General features: G+C 34.1%; 1 protein-coding gene across 6 annotated transcripts in view; it reads left to right on the top strand.

Moving 5' to 3' along the window:
* NT5C2 (5'-nucleotidase, cytosolic II) overlaps positions 1 to 24045 on the top strand; it is a 128891-nt gene that overhangs the window by 52267 nt on the left and 52579 nt on the right. The window contains exon 2 of one of the 6 annotated variants that reach the window (XM_079136337.1): positions 7910 to 8035. The exons of 2 other annotated variants lie outside the window; for them this stretch is intronic. Coding sequence is in view for 3 of the 4 variants with exons in the window: in XM_079136331.1 (XP_078992457.1) it covers positions 11825 to 11886 (62 nt within the window). In the remaining variant the exon portion in view is untranslated. 3 more of the 6 variants (XM_079136332.1, XM_079136331.1, XM_079136333.1) reach the window with 3 other exon arrangements.

Here is a 24045-nt window from a genome sequence, read left to right on the forward strand (position 1 = left end):
TGGAGGAGAAAGAGGATGTGAAAGGGTATAGGATGTAGCTGTTAATTGGATAAGAAAAGAATATATAGAAGTTCTAGATCATAGAAAGAGTGAGAGTGAAATCAAAAGAAGTTGGTTGTTAGCATGGGGAAAGGGAGAAAGGGACTCTGAGGGAACAGGTAACAAAAGGAAAAGAATGTGAGAAAAGTAAAGAAATAAAAACTTAAAATTTTTCAATAAGGAGAAAAAAGAAAATCTGTACTATAACAGTCATATAGTATTCAAACCTCCCAGTCTTCAGTAGCCTGATGTATGAGAGGTACCTGACAATGAGCTTCCAGTCTCCAGCAGGCGTCTCAGGATGGAATTTGACCCACCTAAAGATGGGAGTTTACAGCTTTCAGGATTTTCCAAGATGGTGCTCTGGCTTCCAAATGTGTTGGCAAATGGGGAGCTGCAGATGGAGTGTGGGTGTGGTCTACTGTAGGTCCTGGAGGCTGGGTATTGTTGGTCTGATTGTGAGATCCTGGAGGTGGGATACAATCAGTCGGTCTGGGGGTCCTGGTGGCGGGGAGTCAGGCAATGTGAGGGCCCCAGAGGCAGGAGTGATTGGTTGGGCTTGAGGGATCTTGGAGATGGGGCTCAATCAGTCCAGCCAGGGGTCCTGCAAGTCCTGGCTGTTTGTCTCAAAATGGCGGCAGCCACTTGTAACCAAAATCTGCATGTACTGTGACAGTGAACTTCCAGGCAACAGCAGGCAGCTGGTGTTCCACCAGTGTCTGTGGTCAGTCTGCCTGGACTGCTGTCGGATGAATCGGGAAGTAACACCTCGGGCACGGGGTGATGGGTAGGTGAAAGGCAGGCGATGGACAGGCAAGGGCAGACAAATTTGCGGATGGTAGGCGCCAGATAGTGAGCAGTCAAGAAACAAATATCTATGCTTAAAACCTGAGTTATCTATTCTTGGTTTTACTTATCTGTCAAGGAGTAGGGTTATCAAGAGGTATGTATAAAATGAGTCTTAGAACAAAATGAAGCATTTTCATAGAAAATGGAGAGTATGGCATACTTTCTTTTTCCATAAAGCTAACCACTTTAGTATTAATGCAATAAAAATTGTACTTATGAAGACCAAAATAAATTTCAGGTTAGTTAGGAGAAAATTTGAAGAAATTTTTTAAAATTATTTTTTTCCATTTAAGTTATAGAGTAGTGTTCTTAGAATGAGAATGGTTGACTATAAAACTTAAAAATTTTGAGTTGGAGTTGTGGCTCAGTGGTAGAGCTCTCCCTAGCATGTGTGAGGCACTGAGTTCAATTCTCAGCACCACACATAAATAATTAAATAAAGGTCCATCAACAACTAAAATATATATATATATATATTAAAAAAAAGTAAAATTTCAAGCTTTGGGCTGTGGCTGTGGTTCAGTGGTAGAGCTCTTCCCTAGCATGTGTGAGGCACTGGGTTTGATCCTCAGGACCACATTAAAAACCTAAACTAAAAAAAAAAAAAAAAAAAAAAATTCAAATTTATATTTCAAATACAAATAAAAAAATTCAAGAAAGTGATAAAATAGTGAATGTTTCCCATTTATTTACGGTTATCATGACTTATCTTGCCATATGTATTTCATTGAAAAGTGAACCAAACTGTGATGTGTTAAATACTACTCCTGATAGATCTATTCTATCTACTGTTTAAGTTGTCCCCTTCTTTCCAAGTGAATTACTGACATGGTCTGAAACACCATTTTAAAAGTCATGGTAAGGAACCTTTGCCAAAGTGTAACGGCAGCATGGACATTTTGTCTTCACATAGAATTGTCATGAAAATGTTCCACTGCTAATTTGTATATTTCTATCATTTTGGGCTTGAAGAGTATTGTACTACAATTAATTAATTAGCTAATTGATTAATGTTAAGTTTTCTAACATATTTTATTGATAAGCATGGAATTTCCTTTGTATCAGATATCAAACCAAGTATAAAATTTCTTTTGATTGTCGTTTAAAAATAGTGGTTTTATTACATGGAACCAGCAGCATTTTATTAGCACTCTAATATTCACTGCAGATTACTAACCAGGCTTATCCTATAGTTTCAGTTCTCTGCTTCCTGTTTTTAGTAGTTTGTCTTTGAGGAGGGTAATGATAATGGTGAAGGAAACTGTATATGTTTTGCCCATGAAAAAATTTTAAAGTGTGAAACTGCAATATCTTAAGCACTTGAAATTTTGTTACTCTTAAGGTACTATTGCTTTTTTTTTTTGCGGTGCTGGGGATTGAACCCAGGGCCTTGTGCTTGCGAGGCAAGCACTCTACCAACTGACACATAATGGGGGGGTTGGGAGGGGGACAAGAATGGAGGAAGGAAGGACTGTATAGAGGGAAAGAGGGGTGGGAGGGGTTGGGGGTAGGGAAAAAATAACAGAAATAATCAAACAACATTACCCTATGTCAATTTATGATTACACAAATGGTATGCCTTTACTCCATGTACAAACAGAGAAACAACATGTATCCCATTTGTTTACAATTAAAAAAAAATGCAAAAAAAAAAAAGGTACTATTGCTTTGCAGGTTTGGATATTTTGTATTGAAACCAAGAATTATTCTAACTGTATCACCACTTTATGGAAAGAACCAAATTGTGAGCTCTTAATTTAGTATTAGTTGCTGCTTTACCTTACTGAAGCAACTGTTAAGGCTGACACTATAAAAAAGTGACAAATGTAGTGTTTACCTACTTGTTGGGCCCTTCTCTTTTTTTGGTCAGACGATAAAGCATCATTTTGAACTTTATACAGTAATCCTCCCTTATGTGTATGTGTATGTGGTATGTTCTGAGACCTTTATTGCATACCTAAAACCACAGATACTGCTGAACCCTATATATACTATATTTTTCCTATACATAACTATACAAATTTAATGCCTTCCCCTCTCCTTTTTGTAGTGCTGGAGATTGGACCCAGGGTGCTTTACCACTGTGCTATATCCCCAGCCCATTTATTTATTTATTTATTTAATAAATAAATAAATAAATAAAATAAAGGGTAGTGATGTTTGCAGCAATTTGGATATGCCCAAGAGAAGCTGGAATGCTTCCTTTAAATGAAAAGGGGTAAATTTTTTTTTTTTTTTTTTTTTTTTTTAGTATTCACAAAGTATCATTATATTTATTTAAATTATTCCTAGGATTATAAGCAAGCCTTTACTTAATTTATTGTTGAGTAGGGATATACAGGAATGTAAGGTCTTAAAAATTTTGTTTGATCAATTGATAATAGAAGTACCATAGTAATAAGAAAGAATACAAATAAAAAATCTACATATATCCATTCTTCACTTTCCACTTATTGTAGTACAATTAAGAATCATACATACATGCACAAAGACAACCTATTTATAAATACACATACACTTAAATAATCCTATATATGTATGAACTATTAATTGTCCCTCATCCTGTTTTCACTTTTTTTTTTTTTTTTTTTGTTGTGCTGGGGCTTGAACTCAGGGCCTTGTGCATGCAAGGCAAGCACTCTACCAACTGAGCTATATTCCCAGCCTGTTTTCACTTTCTTTTTTTTTTATTTTAATTTATTTTTATTGTAAACAAATGGGAAACATGTTGTTTCTGTTTGTACATGGAGTAACAGCATACCATTTGCATATTCATACATTTACATAGAGTAATGATGTTTGATTCATTCCGTTATTTTTTTCCTTTCCCCCTACCCCCGTTTTCACTTTCTAAATGAATATGTTCTTCTAAAAATCTGATATAATACAAATTTATGTGTTAAATTATGAGGGTCCCCTAATTTCTGTTTGAGCATTATTTTTCAATGATCAGAAAGACTTCCTGAAAAAAGGGGAAAATTCTTGACAGTTTATTGGGACCATTAGTGGTCCCAAATAAGAATTACTTGAACTCAGGCATTGTGATAATGTGATAGTAGATCTGTGAACCAAAAAGGCTACTAAGTGACTAATAGGCAGATAGAGAAAATGGATATAAGACAGAAGGTCCTGTGTGCACCACCATGCCTGGCTATGTGAACTTTATGAAAAAAACAAGAGAACAAGTCAGGTACAGTGGTGCATGTCTATAATTCCAGTGACTAAGGAGGCTTAGGCAGGAGGATCTCAGATTTAAAGCTAGCCTGGGAAATTTTGTGAGATCCTGTTTCAAAAAAAAAAAAGCATTAGGGAATAGCTTAGGGGGCCCTGGGTCCTGGCTTCAATCTTCAGTCCTAAAAACAAAACAAAACAAAACAAAAAAACTACCTTATATATCTGTTGTATCTATAGTATCTATATATAGATATTTGAAGGTAATATCTGTGGTAATTAATATGTAGTATACCATATATATCAAATATGCTATAGTATATCAAGTTTCATTTATAATAGTCTAGCAAATAACTTTTCTCCATTATACTTGAATAAATTTTAATTAGAATTCTTTGCAAGTGCCAGTACTATAAACAGTGTCTGGAAATATTATTTCAAACCATTATAGACCTAAGTTATATATCCAAAAGATTTGAAAACTGGTAGTCAAATGCATCGTATGTACCTATAAAACCAGCTCTATTCACAATGGCCAAAAGGTGGAAGTAGTTCAAATATCCATCAGTGAATGAATGGATAAACTCAAAATTGTGATATTATGCTTACAATGAAATATTGTTCAGCCTCCAAAAGGAATAAAATATCTGATACATGATACAGTGTGGATGAACCTCAGATACATTATGTCTAGGGAAAGAAGCCACTTGCAAAAGGTTATACATTTATTGTATGATTCAGTTTGTATGAAATATCCAAAATGGTTAAATCCACAGAAACAGAACTTAGATTGATAGTTGGCAGGTACTAGGGGGAGGAACTGTTATATGGGTAAGAATTTTTACTTTGGAGTTATAGAACTATTTTGAAAGTAAAGTCAATGTTCATAAAAATATACTAAGTAACACTGACTTGTTCACTTTTTTGCGGGGGGGGGGGGGGGGCGGGTAATCAGGATTTGAACCCAGGGGCACTTAACCCCTGAGCCACATCCCCAGTCTGCTTTGTATTTTATTTAGAGACAGAGTTCTGCTAAGTTGCTTGGAACCTCGCTAAATTTATCGCTGAGGCTGGCTTTGAACTTTCAATTCTCCTGCCTCAGCCTCTCAAGCTGCTGGGATTACAGGCGTGTGCCACCATGCCTGGCCTTTGTTCACTTTAAATGGTTCATTTTCTTATGTGAATTTCACCTCATTAAATTATTTTTTTTAAATACAAACTTGTTTTATTTGAAAATTAATGTCATAAATGATTTTGGCATTTTTAAAATGGGAATTAAATTATATTTCAGATGTTTTCATAAATATTGGTAATTTAATAAAATGCTATAAACTGGGATGTAGCTCAGTTGTAGATACTTGCCTACCATGTTTGAAGCTCTGGCTTTGATTCCAGCACCACATAAACAAAAAAATAAAAACACCATTTACAGATAAAAACCCCCAAAATAGAGGTGAAATCTAAGACTACTGTAGGTGTCAAATTACTTAAAATGGACACTTTGCTGCCCACCCCATTCTAGATGTTTATTCTAAGATGAAATGTTTTTTTCTTCTAGTCCTTAGGCTTTACTTTCAACTGAAAAATAATTTATATTAAAAAATATAAAAGCATGAAATAATTAGAAACATGTAAATTAGCATTCATATTTAAATTTGTGCTACCATCGATTGAGGTTAGATGTTGATTAAGAGTTGCTTTTTAACCTGTTTTCAAAACATATGTTAACCTTAGAAGATGGAAAGATCCCCCATTTTCTTGGATAGACAGAATTAATATTGTCAAAATGACCATACTACCAAAAGTGCTATACAGATTAATGCAATTCCTATCAAAATTCCAATGACATTCTTCATAGAAATAGAAATGGCAGTCATGGAATTTCATTTGGAAAATAAGAGGACCAAGAATAGCCAAAGCAATCTTCAGTGAGATAAGTAAAGGAGGAAGCATCACAATGCCGGACCTTAAATTACCCTACAGAGCTATAGAAATAAAAACAGCATGGTAGTGGCACCAAAACAGACATGAAGACTAGTGTTACAGAATAGAAGACAGAGAGACAAACCCACATAAATACAGTGATCTCATACTAGACAAATGCACCATAAGCATACATTGGAGAAAAGAGCCTCTTCAACAAATGGTGCTGGGAAAACTGGAAATCTGTATGTAACAAAATGGAATTAGACCCCCATTTCTCACCCTGCACAAAATTCAAAGTGGATCAAGGACCTAGGGATTAGGCCAGACACTTTGCACCTACTAGAAGAAAAAGTAGACCCAACTCTCCATCATGTTGGCTTGGGAACCAATTTCTTCAACAAGACTCCTAAAATGCAAGAAGTAACATCAAGAATCAATAAATGGAAGCTGGGGTTGTAGCTCATTGATAGAGTGCTTGCCTAGCATGTGTAAGACCTCTGCATTGATCCTTGGCACCATATATAAATAAATAAAGGTATTGTGTCCATCTATAACTAAATATATTTTTTAAAGACTTAATAAATGGGATGGTATCAAACTAAAAAGCTTCACAGCAAAGGAAAATATCAAGAACGTAAGACAAAGCCTATAGAATGGGAGAAAATGTTTGCCATTTGCACCTCAGAGCATTAATCTCCAGGATATATAAAGAACAAAAAAAAAAAAAAAAAAAAAAAAAAAAACCCACCAAAAAAGCCAGACAACCCAGTCAACAGTGGGCAAAAGATCTAAACAAACAGACACTTCACAGAAGAGGAAATATGATCTGTCCACAAAAATATGAAAAAATGTTCAATACACTAGCAATTAGAGAAATGCAAATAAAACTGAGATTTCATCTCAACTTCACTCAGAATGGCAGTTACCAGAAATACAAGTAACAAATGTTGGCAAGGATATAGGGAAAAAGGTACACTCGTACATTGCTGGTGGGAATGCAAATTGGTGCATCCACTCTGGAAAGCAGTGTGGAGATTCCTCAGAAAACTTGAAATGGAACCACCATTTGACACAGTTATCCCACTCCTCGGCATATACCCAAAGGACTTAAAATCAGCATACTATAGTGTGCAGCCACATCAGTGTTTATAGCAGTTCAATTCACAATAGCTAAGCTATGGAACCAACTTGAGTGTCTTTCAACAAATGAATGGGTAAAGAAAATGTGGTATATATAGAAAACGTGGTACATATACACAGGAATATTAGCCATAAAGAATGAAATTATGCATTAGCCAGTAAATGGATAAACCAATCCCCAAAAACTAAAGACCAAATTGTTCTTTCTGACATGCAAATGCTAGCACATGCTAATGGAAGTTCATTGGATTAAACAAAGGTAAATGAAGGGAAGGTAGGGGTATGGAAATAGGAAAGACAGTATGATGAACCAGACATAACTTTCCTATGGTCATATATGAATATAGGACCAGTGTAACTCCACATTAGTATAACCCACAGGAATGGGAAATTATACTCCATGTATATATGTCAAAATACAGTCCACTCTCAGGTATAACTAAAAAGAAAAAGTACAAATAAATTAGTTAAAATTATATATAATCACAGATTTGTGTTTTCAGTTCCTTTCTAAAATCTAGAATTATATTTAATGATTGCTGGTGGTCTTGTTTAATAATTTGAAAGTAATGTAAATGGATCTTTCTGGATAAAAATTACCATGTGAAATTATTTTCCTAAATTTACATAGATGAGAAGTATCAATATATTTCCCTATTTAGTATATTTTAATAGGTAATTTATTAGTCTGTTTGCAAGCTAGAGTTCTAATATATTTTAAAAATCAGGTATAAGTACACTGATGGCAGTCTTAAGTTACTAAATTGCTGATTTTCTTTTCTAGAATTCGGCATATAATTAAGGTAAAATGACAACCTCCTGGAGTGATCGGTTACAGAATGCAGCAGATATGCCTGCTAACATGGATAAGCATGCCCTGAAAAAAGTATCGGCGAGAAGCCTACCATCGGTAAGTGTTTTTTTCGGTTTAATCCTCAAAACAGCTTCATGAGGTGGGTAACTCATTATCCTCATTTTAGATGATAGAATTAATGTACAAAAACAGTAATTTACCCCAAATTATATAGCTAGTTTGTGGTTCATATACAAGTCCAGACTTAGAACTGCTTTGAACTGCCATACTGCTACTTATATCTACTAACAAAAATCGTTAAAAGAAGGTAGCGGCTAGAAAATTGAACTTATGTTAATGATTTTTTTTAAGTTCTGAGAATTGTATACAGGGCCTTGTATATGCTACGTAAGTACTGTACCTCTACACTATATTCCCATCCCTTTTTAAATTTTTAAAAATTTGAGACAGGATTTCTCTAAGTTGCCCAGGCTGGCCTTGAAGTTGCAGTTTTCCTGCCTCAGCCTTCTTAGTGTGGGCCACCATGCCTGGCCTTTTTTTTTTTTTTTTTTTTAAGATGGGTTCTTGGTGTGTTGCCCAGGCTGCCCTTGAACTCCTGAACTCTACTGATCCTCCTGCCTCAGCTTACTTAGTATCTGGAACTACAATGTGTGTGCCTTCACATCCAGCTGAAAATTAAAAAAAAAAAAAAAAAAAAATTGGTGATGAGGTACTGGGGAGTGAATCCAGGGCAGCTCAACCACTAAGCCACACCCCCAGCTCCTTTTTGTATTTTATTTAGAGACAGAATCTCACTGAGTTACTTAGGGCCTCACTAAATTGCCGAGGCTGGCTTTGAACTTTAGATCCTCCTGCCTCAGCCTCCGGTGCTGCTGGGATTATAGGTGTGCACCACCATGCCTGGCTGAAAATGAAATTCTTAATTAGGTATGTATCATGAATTGACTATAACTTTTAGACAAATTTTTAAAATTGCATCTCCTAGGTGTTGTATATTAGATTAAATGTAAGTAATTGGGTACTAGCAGAGTTTTCTTTTTTCTTGTTTTGATTTAGGATTTTAATGTTTTCTCTAAACATTAAGTTTAAATTGTATTTCCTTTTTACTTAACTCTATATAGATTGAATTTAATGTTTGCCTCTACCTAAGTCTTAAGTAGAAGTAGCTTAAAAAAAAAAAAAAGTAAGAGTTTTGGAACTGGGTAATACATTTATGTAGCATTTGTTTTTGGGCAGAAGTAGAAGTTTACAATTTTACTGAATTTATAGAATAGAAATATATGGGCCCAAGGTTGAGTGTGGTGGTGCATGCCTGTAATCCCAGCGACTCCAAGGCTGAGGCAGAAGGATTGCAGATTCAAAGCCAGCTTCAGCAACTTATCAAGGTCCTAAGCAACTTAGTGAGACCCTGTCTCAAAATGAAAAATCTAAAGGGCTGGGGATGTTGCTCAATGATTAAGCACCCCTGGATTTAATCCACAGTACCAAAAAAAGAAAAGAGAGAGAGAGAAAGATCTGGGCCCTACTAGATCCACCTGTGCGTCTCACTGCAAGAAAGCCAGAATAAGAAGAGATACTGGTATATTCCAGTGGTAAAAAGTTGCATGACTCTAGAAGTCTAAAGCAACTTATAATTACTTAACTATTTTGGGATTACAGGAAAGAAGAAATAAATATTACTTTTAAATTTTACTGGAAAAGTAATTATATGTAAGTAAGTTTTTGTAAGGACACCAAAAGAAAAAAGAAATTCCGATTCCATTCTTCCCTGTGTAGAAAAGCTAGGTCAGAATTAGGTAATATTTCATTTCAAATCAATTATTAATCAGTAAGCATTAATATTTTGAAGAAAATGTTTATTTGGAATTGTTTTATTTATTTATTTTTGGTACTGGTAATTTAACACATTGACACTTTACCACTAAGTCACATCCCAACCTTTTTTTTTTGAGGAAGAGTCTCACTAAGTTGCTTATGGCTGAGTTATTGACACTTGTCTTGAAATTGTGATTCTTCGGTCTCAGTTTCCCCAGCCACTGGATTACAGGCATGTGCCACTATGCCTGACTTGGTATTGTTTTAAAAGTTGTTTATTAATAGTTGGTTTTTAAAGTAGGCTGTTGATATTTACTTCATGGTACGTAACTTTGTAGCATTTCTCATTTGTTAGGCTACTGTTATTCCTTAAACCCTGAAAAAGCAAAAACATTTCTGGTCCTATCAAGACTCCAGATCAATGAGTGGGTATTGATTCTTTTCTGGTCTGTGACATGTTGGCATATGACATGGGAATTAAAGTGAAAAACAGCATTTACGTGTATCTGTGTAAAAAAAGACATAAACATTATGTTATATAGAGGTAGTCTATATCTTTTATTCACTTATTTCCTTAGTCTTATTCTACAAAGTATACATTTGATTAGGATGTAATATTTTTATCAGTGAAAACAAGGGCTAGAATTATGCAATGAAGAGGGATCACCTAGTAAACATCCTAATTGTATTTAAGGTGCCATAACCTGGATGCTTTTCTGACTCATTTAGAATGATATTTCCTGAAGGTTTTAGTTGGCCTCTCCACCCTGCATTCTTCACATAGTAGGGTGCAATATGAAACAGTAGGAATAATAGGAAAAGCATCTTCAATTGAAGTTTTTGTAAAATATAGAATTGGGTTCTATTATGATAATCTATTTTTAATTCTTAAAATATTCTTAGTTATGTATTTTTTTAATTTTGTGGTACTGGGGATAAAACTCCAGGGTTTTTTTTTTTTTTTACCTCTGAGATACTTCCCCAGCTCTTTTTTATTTATTTTTTGAGAGAAGTTTTCCCAAGTTGCCCAGGCTGATCTCAAACTCAGAATTCTCCCAGTTTGCATGAGATTACAGATGTGCACTAGTGTGCCTTGCTTTATTTTTTTAAATTGATAAAAATGATATGTATTTATGGCTTAAAACATGATTTTAAAAATGTGTATACTCTGAAATGACTAAATAAAGCTAATTAACATGTATTACTTCACATATTTACCAATTTTGTGTGTGTGGTGAGAACACTTAAAATCTACCCTCTTAGCAATTTTCAGGTATATAATACTTATTTTTTTTTTTTAAGATTTTTTGTTTTTAGTTGTAAAAGGACATAATACCTTTATTTTATTTGTTTATGTGATGCTAAGGATCAAACCAGTACCTCATGCATTCGAGGCAAGCACTCTACCACTGAGCTACAACCCCAGCCCTGTAATACTTATTGTTGACTATAGTCACCTTTTTGTACAGTATAGATCTCAGACTTATTCCTTGTAACAGTATTTATTTTATTAAAAATTTTAAATAGAAGTAATTTAGAAGAAATTTATTTTAGTTTTATAGTTAAGTCAATTTGTATTCTATTTCTAAGACCTTTTATTAAAGACAATTATTCGAGTTGGTAACTTGCCACTGATTAAATTAGCCAGTCCGTGATGATATCATAAACTGTACATTGGATGTGATAGTTTAGAATTTTCTTTTAGAAGCAGCTAAATATTCTTAAATATAACAGCTTTTTCTTGCTTAATATTAGTCTTCTAAATTTCAATATGGAAATGATAGTTGTGTGTCATTATTAAGAAACTAACCTTCAGAATGTATGACTGTTGTTCCTCTTTCATTTCCTTATTATGGATGTTCAGTTTTCTGGACTGAGGATAATTATCAGGCCAAACCCTTCATTGGAATATGTTTTGCTATATAGTCAGAAGATAGTCTGAGCTGCTTAGATGTTACGGTCACCTAAAGGAGGCAGGTTAGAAAATTATTTCTTCAGTAGTTCCTTTATGAACATCTAGAAGCTGGTAGTGGTTAATACAGATCAGAATTTGTATTTACCAATCCAAGAATGGAAAAAATAGATTTTTCATCAGCTCTTCACATTGACTGTGCCCTTGATGCTGAAGTCAGGTATTTGATTTTTACCTTTTTAAAGTTCTATTTATAGTACAGCCTGCTTTCTGATAGACAGTGAACTGACTTTTTTCTTAATGAACATAGCTTATGAATTCAGCAGTGGTTTTTGTCATGTTGAATTGAAATTTGATAAGTAGACTTCTGAATTTCTTGATAACCAGTCATTTGCCTTATTTTAAAATACATTACAACCACTTTAAAGTTTTTAAGACATTTGTATATTATGTGAAATTTGTATGTTTATCTGAATTGATTAAAATTTAGGCCTCCAACATCATACCTATCTTTATTTAAACCTGTTGAACTGTGGTTTCCTCTCAAATTTATTATATGTATTTAAGGAATAAAAATAAATTTGTTTGCATGTATAAAATAATTTGCCTGTAGCTTGACACACTAGTAGATTTTAAAATGTTTATAATGACTTTTTTTTTAAAACCTCAGATTAATAGCATGTATCAGGTTATATGCAGACAGAAATGCCAGGTCAGAGAGATAATTGTTGATTTCTTTTTCTCATAAATACTTACAAATATCACATGAATGTTGTTCAGCTTTTTTAAAAAATTGAGTCAAAATAGTTATACATATTTTGGGGGGGTTCATTGATAATTAGATGCATGCATATGGTATTCAGTGAAGTAGGGGTAATTAGCATTTCCATCTCCTTAAACAACTATTTCTTTGTGTTGGGAGCCTTAGAACTCTCTCCTTTAGTCTTTTGTAAAATACATAATACATTGTTGTATTATACTCTACTCTGCTGTAGAACTCTAGAACTTACTCCTTTTATGTAACTATATTTTGGTACCTGTCATTCATCCTCTATACACCCTTCACCTGCCCTTCCTAGCTTCTAATGACCACTATTCTTCTCTCCCCTTCTTTGAGAGCAACAGTTTTAGCTTGCACTTACGATTGAGAAGGTGTATATATCTTTCTGTGCCTGGTCAGTCATCAGCTTTTTAATTGTCATTAATGAGGCTGAATTAACTATCATTTTAGTGTTATATCAAATATTCAAATGAATAAATCATTAAAATTTTAGCAACCATTTTATAAGTTGAAAAATCACAAGAAAAAATTAGATCCTCAGGAATGCTAGGGAGCCATGTTCTTTAAATAATAGATGGGATATGTCTTTTTAGAATAAGAGTGAGGTAGAGCAGCAAAATATTGTTAAAAATTTTTTATTAGTATATCATTCTAATGCTTTGATTATTGTTTCCACGTTCCTAAAGAATGACAGGTGAAAACACAGAAACTAGTAAGGTTTTATAGCTGATTTCTCCCAAAACATTTTATGAATCGAATACTAGTGAGCAGTAAAAAAAAGTGAACTATTTTTGTCCCATAGCTTTGATTTTTTTAAAAATTTGCTCTATTTAGTTATACATGACAGCAGAATGCATTTCGATTCATTATATGCAAATGGAGTACAACTTTTCATTTCTCTGGTTGTACACGATGTAGAGTCACACCATTTGTGCAGTCATACATGTACATAGGCTAATGATATCCTTCTCATTCCTCCATCTTTCCTACCCCCAGCCCCTTCCCCTCATTCCTCTCTGCCCAATCCTAAGTTCCTCCATTCTTCCCTTATGCCTCCATATCCCCTCCCCCATTATGTAACCATCCACTTATCAGAGAAAACATTTGGCCCTTGATTTTTCCATAACTTTATTGAGGTAAGGTTGAAGTACAGTAAAATGCACATATTTGAAGTATACAATTTGATCAGTTTTGATATATATGTAACCAATACAATCAATATAAAAAACATTTCCATTTTTTAAAATGTGAAATCATGCAGACTGTGGTTCCTGCATAATTTATTACATTGGAAATTAATCACTTTAAGATATATAGAACCCACCCTCATGTCAACTATTTCAAAATTAAATGGCACACTTATAAATATCTCAGAGGTCAAGGAAGAAAGCAGAAGAAAATAAATAGTGTTTTGAACCAAGTGATAATAAAGCTTAAAATGTCAGGATCTCCTGGGTGAAACAGTACTCAGATGAACCTTTATAACTTAAAGTACTTGTCGCAGAAAGAAACTAAAATAATTATCAAATTATTTTCAAATTATATAGGAGAAAGGAAAAAATAAGAGTTGGAGCAGAAATATATAAAATAATACAGCTAAAATTTTATAAAACTCAAGTCTAATCAAGGGGAAAAAAAAGCAAGAACACAAAGTTAATATCAATGGAAAGGGAGCTATCAAAATAACCGTACAGATGCTAAAAATATATTAAGGTAATATTACAATTGTATACCAACATATGTGATAGCTTATATAACATGGTCTATATTAGAGAAAGATCCATGTGCTGCTGAGAAGAAAGTGTACTCAGTCATTGATAGATGACATTCTATATATGTTTGTTAAGTCTGAGTTGTATTTTTTTTTTTTTTTTTTTTTTTTTTTGGCAGTGCTGGGGATTGAACTCAGGACCTTGAGCTTGAAAGGCAAGCACTCTACCAACTGAGCTATCTCCCCAGCCCAATAGCTTCTTTATTTAGTTTTTGTTCAGAGGATCATCTAGTGAAGACAGAGGTGTGTTAAAGTTACCCAGTATTATTGTATTGTGGTCTGTCTGATTCTTGAGATTGAGAAGGGTTTGTTTGATATATGTATATGCTCCATTGTTTGGGGCACACATATTTACGATTGTTATGTCTTGTTGATATATAATTCCTGAAGCTGTATGAAATGGCCTTCTTTGTCCCTTCTATTAACTTTGGCTTAAAATTAACTTTATCTGATATGAGGATAGAAACCCCTGTTTGTTTATGTGATCCATATGAGTGAGATGTTTTTTCCATCCTTTCACCTTCAGTCTGTGTATTTCTGCTTATGAGGTGAGTCTCTTGGAGACAGCATATTGTTGGGTCTTGTATTTAACCCAATCTGCCAAACTGTGTCTTTTGATTGATGAGTTTAGGCTATTAATGTTCAAGGTTATTATTGAGATATGATTTGTGTTCCTGGTCATTTGGGTTTATTTCTAGTTTTTAATTTGAGTTAGTTTCTTCTTTGATTGACTATTCCTTTAGTGTAGTTTCTGCCTTTGCTGGTTTTTGCTTTTTTTTTTTTTTTTTTCCATTTTTCCTCCTCATGGATTATTTTTATGAGAATATTCTGTAGTGCAGGCTTTCTAGTTGCAAATTCTTTTAACTTTTGTTTATCATGGAAGGTTTTCATTTCACCTTCAAATCTGAAGCTTAATTTTGCTGGATATAGGATTCTTGTTTGGCATCCATTTTCTTTCAGATCTTGGTATTTGTTATTCCAGGCCCTCCTAGCTTTGAGAGTCTGGGTTGAGAACTCAGGTGAGATCAGAATTGGTTTCCCCCTGTACGTAATCTGATATTTTTTTCTTCCAGCCTTTAAAATTCTATCTTTATTCTGTATGTTAGGCATTTTCATTATAATGTGTCTTGGTGTGGGATCTGTTCTAACTTTGTACATTTGGGGTCCTGTGAAGCCTCTTGTATTTGATTTTTCATTTCATTTTATAGGTTTGGGAAATTTTCTAATATTATTTCATTGAAAAGATTGTGCATTCCTTTGGTTTGTATCTCCACACCTTCATCTATCCTGATAAATCTTAAATGTGGTCTTTTAATGTTATCCCATAATTTTTGGAAGTTCTGTTTGTGATTTCTTAACATCTTCTCTCCATGGTCAACTCAATTTTCAAGATTATGTGTATATTTTTTGGGTACCAGGGATCGAACTCAGGGGTACTGAACTGCTGAGCCACATCCCCAACCTTTTTTTAAAATTTTATTTAGAGACAGGGTCTCACTGAGTTGCTTAGTGCCTCACCATTTTGCTGAGGCTGGTTTTGAACTCTCCATTCTCCTGCCTCAGCCTCCTGAGCTACTGCAATACAGGTGTGTGCCACCATACCCAGTGATATTTGGATTTTTAAAAAGGAGTTATACCAGTGAGGGTAATGACTAACAATCCAGTTGCTTTTTCTGTTCCCCCACTCTCAAATTATAGTAATTCTTTAAGTACTTGTATATGACAGACAACAACCCTATCACATGTTATCTCTGTTCCATAGATAGAAAAATCTGAGGTTCAGGTTAAGTAATTTATCTGCAGTTCCACAAAGTGAAGGAGCTGGGATTTAAACGTTGTTTTTTGTTTCTGTTTCTCTTTCTATTATGTTATATGCTTTTCTGAATAAAGTCGAAAATATTGCTACTTTGAATTTACAGCATGTAATAGTGTTTTTAATTACTACTTAAAAATCTTAATAGTTAACAGAAACCTTTATGGTAAAATATTTAGGTAATATATAAAGAGATAGGGGTTTTTTAAAATTTAAGTAGCATTTCCTTAAGGTATATGTATTTTATTTTTAATTTGAATTACCACTAGGAGGATTTATTTACCATCTGAGTGTTCTTAGACTTTTGCCTACTTGTTTACATTTCTTCTTCTGTTGTGTAATCCCTATGCATTATATTGGTCAGGAGACAGGAATGTTGCAGATGTTTTTTTTCTAAACTTCAGCTTGCTCTGAGATTTGAAATTAACTTTTAGAGTGTTCTTGATTTCCCCGCCCCCCCATATGCCAAAGATCTGTAACTATCTTTTCACATGAACTGAGAATTTTAGGCAGTTGAAATATTTGTGAACACAGATGTTTTCTCTAAGAGCAGTTAATAAAATTAGAAGAAAAGACTTCAGTGTGGAAATACTTTAGTTTCCTTCTGTAATGTGATCAGCACATAAATACTTCCTTCTCTTGTAGTTCACATCATTCACTTTCGAAGGGAGGAAATAACTAGTAATTAAAACAATAAATTATTTTACCCCCACCTTCCCGAGTAAACCAAAAATGATTGTGAGTGACTAGGGCTGTTTGATACTGTGACACATTGTTTGTGTACTGTTGGAGGGCCTCATTAAGGGGTAAAGTTGCTTTTTCTGTGTTTGCCAGTAACGATTCCTGTCTTTCACGGGAACTTGCCATTTGGATTGCCTTCTTCCTTAACTGGCCATTCTTAAACAGTTCAGGCCATTAGTTATTTTTCCTGGTCTTCTTTTTTTTTTTTTTTTTTTTTTTTCTATTATTAGGATTTAAAGTATTTAAAGCTGAGGATATTGGTCACAGAGATATTGCCTTGTTAGGGTTCGGCATTGTGCCCGAATTTGTTGGGCCTCTCAGGGCCTGAGTTCTCTGTGCGCTTAACAAATGAGCTACAGTTCTCAAGAGATCAGTGGAGCTTGTTTGTTGATCTGTATTCTTATTCGGAGGAAGTAGATCTTTAAGAATGTCTAAGGAAGGGTAAGTGAGTTTATTTTTCTTTCTCATTTTCTCAGTGAAGAGCTGTCATCTGAGTGAACTGAAAAATTAATAAGCAGTGCTGCCATTCTGAGAATGGAGGTGGAGGTAGTGATTAAAAGAAATTCAACCCAAAGCTTATAAGAGGTTCATGTGTAATCTACTGTAAAATTACTGTTGCTGTTTTCAGAGACAGCATTGAGGATGGGTAACCTTAATAGGAATTTAGTAAGATATAAGGACCCCTTTTATCCCATTAAAAGCTCATTTTGCTTTTTTGGCAGAATGTGTTTATAAAGCATGGAAGCAAACTGCTGTGGTTTACCCTAAGAATTGAGTGAAGTAGAAAAATTCAAAGGCATTTTAAAACAAATTGTACCTTTAGGAAATTTTGTGAAAGATTGAGTGAAAAGCAGCCTATGATTTTGTTTCTGGGAAGTGAAGGCAAAAAATAATTGAAAGTAGAATTCCCTGTTCCTCTTTGCTTGGTAATATAAAATACTTCTATGAGGTATTTATATAATTTTATTTTGAGAGTCTGAATTATTACTGATTTTCTTTTTTTGAGCACTGTAATAGGTGACAAGTAATGAATTTATGCCGTAGATTATTTCATCTCTAGTCTTAAAGCATAACTAGACCTGGTTAATTTTAGAGAGACATTCTCTTTGGTAAATAGAACAGAGATCTCTCAAAGAATATTTGAAATTACAGTAAAATTTTAATTTTGATTTTCTCAGAGCTTTTCTTTCTTTTGTTCTTTTGTTGTGTAAGAAATTCTGAGGTGGTTCCAGAGCCTTGCACTTATGATTTATTTTAATCAAATAATGTATTGATTATAGGAAGAATAAAACTGGCCCACTTTTACTGCTTTATTATTGAATAAGGAGAACAATCAGGTATTAATAATTCTGTATTATTTTTAGACCTCTCAACAGTTTTGTGGTTTCTAAAATGAAAATTATGAGAGGACTGCATAATTTTGGTTTTAGTTTTTTTCGAGGACTGGTTATAAATCTACAGTTGCTGAACAGTTTTTATGATAGGAATTGTCACAGATGCTGCATATTTGTCAGTCTTATATATATGGTTGTTTACAAACTAATTTGTAGATTTAAGATGAACTATATTTCACAATGCAGTTAAAATTCTTGGGACTTTTTATCTTTAAGCTTCCATGGGCAAATCCTTTATTATCTGAATAATCAACAAGTACATTTGAAGTACATGGATTATATAAATGAAATCAATTAACCTTAATTCTCTTTGCTATCTTTAGAAGTAAATGAATAGATTTTGTGCTATGGGATGAAAAGAATTCTTATATTTACTGTTTTTATACGTGTGAAATTTCATAGTCTTATTTCATATCTATGAAATTCCTTAAAAGTAATAGGAAGGAATTGTTATTAGAGTTACATTACCAAGAATTATTTAGGCATGTCTTGCATAATGATGTTTTGAACCTCTGTTCAAACCTCTGTTTGACAAGACCACATATCTGATGGTGGTCCCATAAGATAATAGCGATGGTGTAGTCATCATAAGACCCAACATATTACTCAGTTTTTTTGGTTTTTTTTTTTTGTGCTTGGTGTAGATAAACCAACTTTGCTGACCATAAAATATAGTGCATATGATTATGTGCAGTACATAATACTTAATACTTGGTAGTGATAATAAACAGTTGTATTACTGGCTTATGTGGATGTGATGGTTTTATGCATGCCTATAATCCCAGCTACTAGGGTGACTGATGTAAGACAGTTGGATGTTTGAGGCCAACCTTGTGAATTTATTGAGACCTTGTCTCAAAAATAAAAAGGGACTGGGGTTGTAGCTCATGGTAGAGTGTTTACCTAGCACAAGGTCCTGAGGATCCCTAGTACTGAAAGGAAAAAGAAAGTGATGTGATTGGTGATTGACCTACGTCATCTAGATTTGTGTAAGTGTACTCTATGACATTCACATGATGAAATCATCTAATATTGTTCGGAAGGTGTCCCATTTTCAAGTGGTGCAGAACTGTACTTGAGACTTATGTAAACCTAGTATTAGTGAAAAGATAGACATAAAGATCATGGAACCAAATATGGAATACATAGACAAATGTGACATATATATGTATATGATTTTTTTTTTTTTTTTAGCAGTGAAGCCAAGATAGTTTAGTGGTAAGATATTAGTATTTTCAACAATTCCTACATAAAAATAACACAAAATGGATGATAGACCTAAATATAATCTGTCACCATGAATTTGGTTAAGATTTTTTAGATAAAGTACATAAAAGACAAAATTGATAAATTGGCTTTCATAAACAAACAAAGATGATGCTTTGAAAAGACGCCATTAAGCAAAGTAAAAAGGCAAAATCTGGGAGGAAATATTCTCAATATTTTAAGAAAAAATATTAAATGTATATTTGTGTGTGTATATATATATATAAAATATATTATATGTATATATAATATATATATATTTTTTGGTACTAGGGATTGAACCTAGGGATGCTTAACCACTGAGCCACCTCCCCAGCCCTTTTTATTTTTATTTTGAGACAGGGCCTCACTAAGTTGCTTAGGCCTTCCTAAGTTGTTGAGACTGATCTTGAACTTGAGATCCTCCTGCCTCAGCCTCCCCAGTCACTGGGATTACAAATGTGTACCGTACCACCACACCCAGCTCAATACATTTATATTTGATAAAGGACTTGTATCCAAAATATATGAAGAACTTTTATTATGACATAATAATAAGACTAACAATCCAGTTTAAAATGGCAAAATATTTGAATAATTATTTTTTCTTCTTTTTTTTTGGTGACAGGGATGGAATCCAGAGGTGCTTAACCACTGAGCCACATTCTGAACCATTTATATTTTTTATTTTGAGACAGTTTCACTAAGTTGCTTAGAGCCTTAATAAGTTACTGAGACTAGCTTTGAACTTGAAATCCTCCTGCCTCAGCTGTGGCTTCCAACTTGAATAGATATTTCACAAAAGAAGCTTTGGTAGGGCTGGGGAGATAGCTCAGTCGGTAGAGTGTTTGCCTCTCAAGCACAAGGCCCTGAGTTTGATCCCCAGCACCGCAAAAAAAAAAAAAAGAAGGTTTGGTAAATAAATAAGCACTTGAAGAGATACTGTACATCATTAGTCATTAGGGAAACAGATAAAAACTACAATGAGATACCAACACATGCATTAGAATAGTTAAAATTAAAAACACTGGGGTTGGGGGAATTCTTGCCTAGCTTTTGTGAAGTGCTAGAATCCATCTCCAGCATTGCCAAAAAAAAAAAAAAAAAAAAAGAAAAATAATAAAAATAACTGGACTTGGTTGTACATGCCTGTAATCCCAGTGACTTGGAAGACTGAGGAAGGAGTATCGCAAATTTTAGGCCAGCCTCCACAAGGTATTGATACCCTCAAGAGCTTAGTGAGACCCTTCTCAAAATAAGAAAATAAAAAGGACTGGACTGGGGGCTGGAGTTGTGGCTCAGTGGTAGAGTGCTTGCCTCACTTGCATGAGGCACTAGGTTCAATCCTCAGCACCTCATAAATAAAAATAAAGTATTGTGTTCACCTACAACTAAAAATTTAAAAAAATTTTTAAAAATGGGACTAGGATGTAGCTTAGTGGTAAAGTACCCTAGGTTCAATTCCTAGTACCCCCCAAAATTAATAAAAATAAAATTAACCCACTCTGATAATGTGAAGCATCAGGGATTCCCATGCATTGGTGATGAAGAATGCAAATTAGAAGACTTTAGCAGTATATTTTTAAGTTAAATATACACTTACCCCATATGACCCTAGACTTCTACTTTTAGATATTTACCCAAGAGAAGTGAAGGTGTATGTCCACAATGATTGGTATGTGATTATTTCTAGCAGCATTATCTATAATAGTCAAAACTGGAAGCAATCCAAATGTCTATTAACTGAGTAGATAAAGAAATTATGGTATATGTATTATACATAAATACACACACAAACACACACTATGTACATACACACACAGAATACTCAGAAACAAAAGAAGTATGATACATGCAGCAACGTGGATGAATCTCACAAGTATTAATGCTGAGTAAAGAAAAGCCAGACATACAAGTACATAATATTTGAGTCCATTTACATGAATACTATAGTGACAGAAAGCAGAAATCAAGCCAGGCATGATGTTGCATGCCTATAATCTCAGTAGTTTGGGAGGTAGAGGCAGGAAGACCACAAGTTCAAGGCCAGCCTGGATAAGTTCATGAGACCCTGTCTCAAAATAAAAATTTTTACAAAATGGCTAGGGAATGTAACTTAGTGGTAGAGCTTCTAAACATCCCTAGTACTGGAGGTGGGTAGTGGGGAAAGAGATCAGTAGTACCTTGGGGCCAGGAATTGGAGAGAGTATCACAGAAGGACATGAAATAATTTTTCAGATTGAAGGAAATACTCTACATCTTGATTGTGGTAGTTGTTACACAAATGCATACTTTTGTCAAAACTCACTGAACTTTACTGGTAAAATCAGTGAATTTTATTTATTTGATTGATTAATTTTTATCTTTATTTTTTTCTGCAATAGGGTCTTACTATGTTGCCCAGTCTGACCCCGAACTCCTGGGCTCAAGCAAACCTCCTATCCAACCTCCTGAGTAGTTGGTACTGCAGGTGCATGCCACCTTGTCCTGCTAATTTTATTTATTTTAATGGGCAAATTATGCCTCAATAAAGTTAATGAGGGAATAAGACTTCAGGAGTTCTTCAGCTTGCTGACTTAATATCTTACAAATAAAAAGTTTGATTATTCATTATCCAAGGGACTATCTTTGGGAAAATACAGGCACTCCTAGGATGTGTAATGTAATATGCAGTGTTCAATCAATGTCATGATTCAACTAATCTTCTAGAGTTGTTAGAAATTTTTTTGTGTGTGCATTGTGGAGACCAAATCCAGGGCCATATATATGCTAGGCAGGTACTCTTCTACAGGGATTTATCTCCAGAATGCTTTTTATTACTAGAGCGGCTGTTCTTTAGGTGAAGGGCCAAAATGAATTTTATTATTATTTTTATTTTAAATTCCAGGTTTTGACATTTCTCCCATTGTAGGCATACAGTGTACTTTTTAATTGGGCCTATGCTTACCTGGATGATCATAGTTTCTTTAGTTTCTATCTCACGAAGTTCAACATTAAAATTTTGTTGCAGCTAATAAATTACCCTCTATATACTAATACTTCACAAATGGAAGAAAAAAAGTGAGAAGTAGTGGAGAATGGGAAAAAGTGATTGGAAAAACCTACATTTAATTAGACTGAGGTTTCAGAATAGTAAATATATTTTCAGATGTTCTGATATCATCTCTAATTTTTCCCTTTATTTGTGTATTTGTTGTTTGTTAGTCTTCTCTTTAATTTTTTCATTTCATTTAATTTTGTGCAGTACTGGGGCTTGAACCCATTGGAGCTATATCCCAGCCTTTTCATTTTTTTTTTTTTTTTTTTGAGTCACTTACTAAGTTACCCAGACTGGCCTTGAATTTGCAGTCCTCCTGCCTCAGCCTCCCAAGTAGTTGAACTGAGTAGCATTCACCATTGTACCCTGCTATTCTCTTATTTACCATCATTCTGCTTCCATTACCACAATTTCTTCCTTTGGAATGAAGGTGACAGGAATTTTAATTTTAATTGAATGCAGGGGTGCTTCACCATCCTTAAAAAAATTTTTTTTTTTTAAATTTATCAATTCTTTTTATTTTGAGACCAGGTCTCATTAAGGTCTCAAAATTAAAAGCTATCAACTGAGACCTCCCCCGCTTCTTTCCCCCTCCCTCCCTCCCCGCCTCCCAGTTTTCCTGGTAGTATAAATCAGTTTTCCTGGTAGTATAAATTCAGACCACAACATACAAGACGTACCTGTTCAAATTCTTGGGGAAGTTTTTCCTTCTCCCTGGGACTCAGTGACAAGGCTGACATATGCATTTCCTTGTCAACTTCTGTGTTACAGATGTATTTCAACTTTATCCTTGTCTTCTGGGTGTGTAGCCCTTTGATATCCTAGCTTTATGTGGAATCTCCTACTAATGCTTGTTGACTTTTTTTGCCCCCCCCCATTTTATACAATGTGGATAAGTTTTAGAGTTGTTGGCATCTTTCATCTAAATCATCTTAATTACATTTTTTAAAAAATATTTTATTTTAGTTTTGGGTGAACACAATACCTTTATTTTGTTTTTATGTGGTGCTGATGTTTGAACTCAGGGCCTCACATGTGCTAGGCAAGTGCAGTGCCACTGAGCCACAACCCCAGCCCTTAATTAAATTTTGTTCTGTATATGCCTCCATACTGACTTTTCCCTGGAACTTTTAAATATATGAGTAAAATGGGTACAGTTAGTTCATGTTTTATCTTATAAATGATGGTTGTTGTTCAGACTTTAAGAGCAAAGACTGCTATTCTTCTGGCACTATCTGTTAAACAAAATGTATCAGAGAAAATGTTAAATTAGTAACAAGTTATTGGCTAGAATTAATGAAAATGAAAACAAATGCAACTAAACAGTTTCTGTTTTTATAATCTCTTCCAAATTTTCTAGTGTTTTTCTATCTATGGTATTTAAACTTTGAATTTTCTATTTGAAAACCCATCTCAAAAAAACCTGGCTTAAAGTCCAAATCGGGGGGAAGCTAATTTAGCAGTGATTTTATATAGGTAGTTGATGGGTGTTCCCAGGCTGGTGGGTACCTTCTCAGTAGCAGATGGGCCAGATAGCACACTTCCGAAACTTAGTCATGAGATACTTTTCTGTTTTGCAAACAAATCTCAAGAACAA

The sequence above is a fragment of the Sciurus vulgaris genome, assembly GCF_902686455.1.
Source record: "Sciurus vulgaris genome assembly, chromosome: 4".
Taxonomy (NCBI): domain Eukaryota; kingdom Metazoa; phylum Chordata; class Mammalia; order Rodentia; family Sciuridae; genus Sciurus; species Sciurus vulgaris.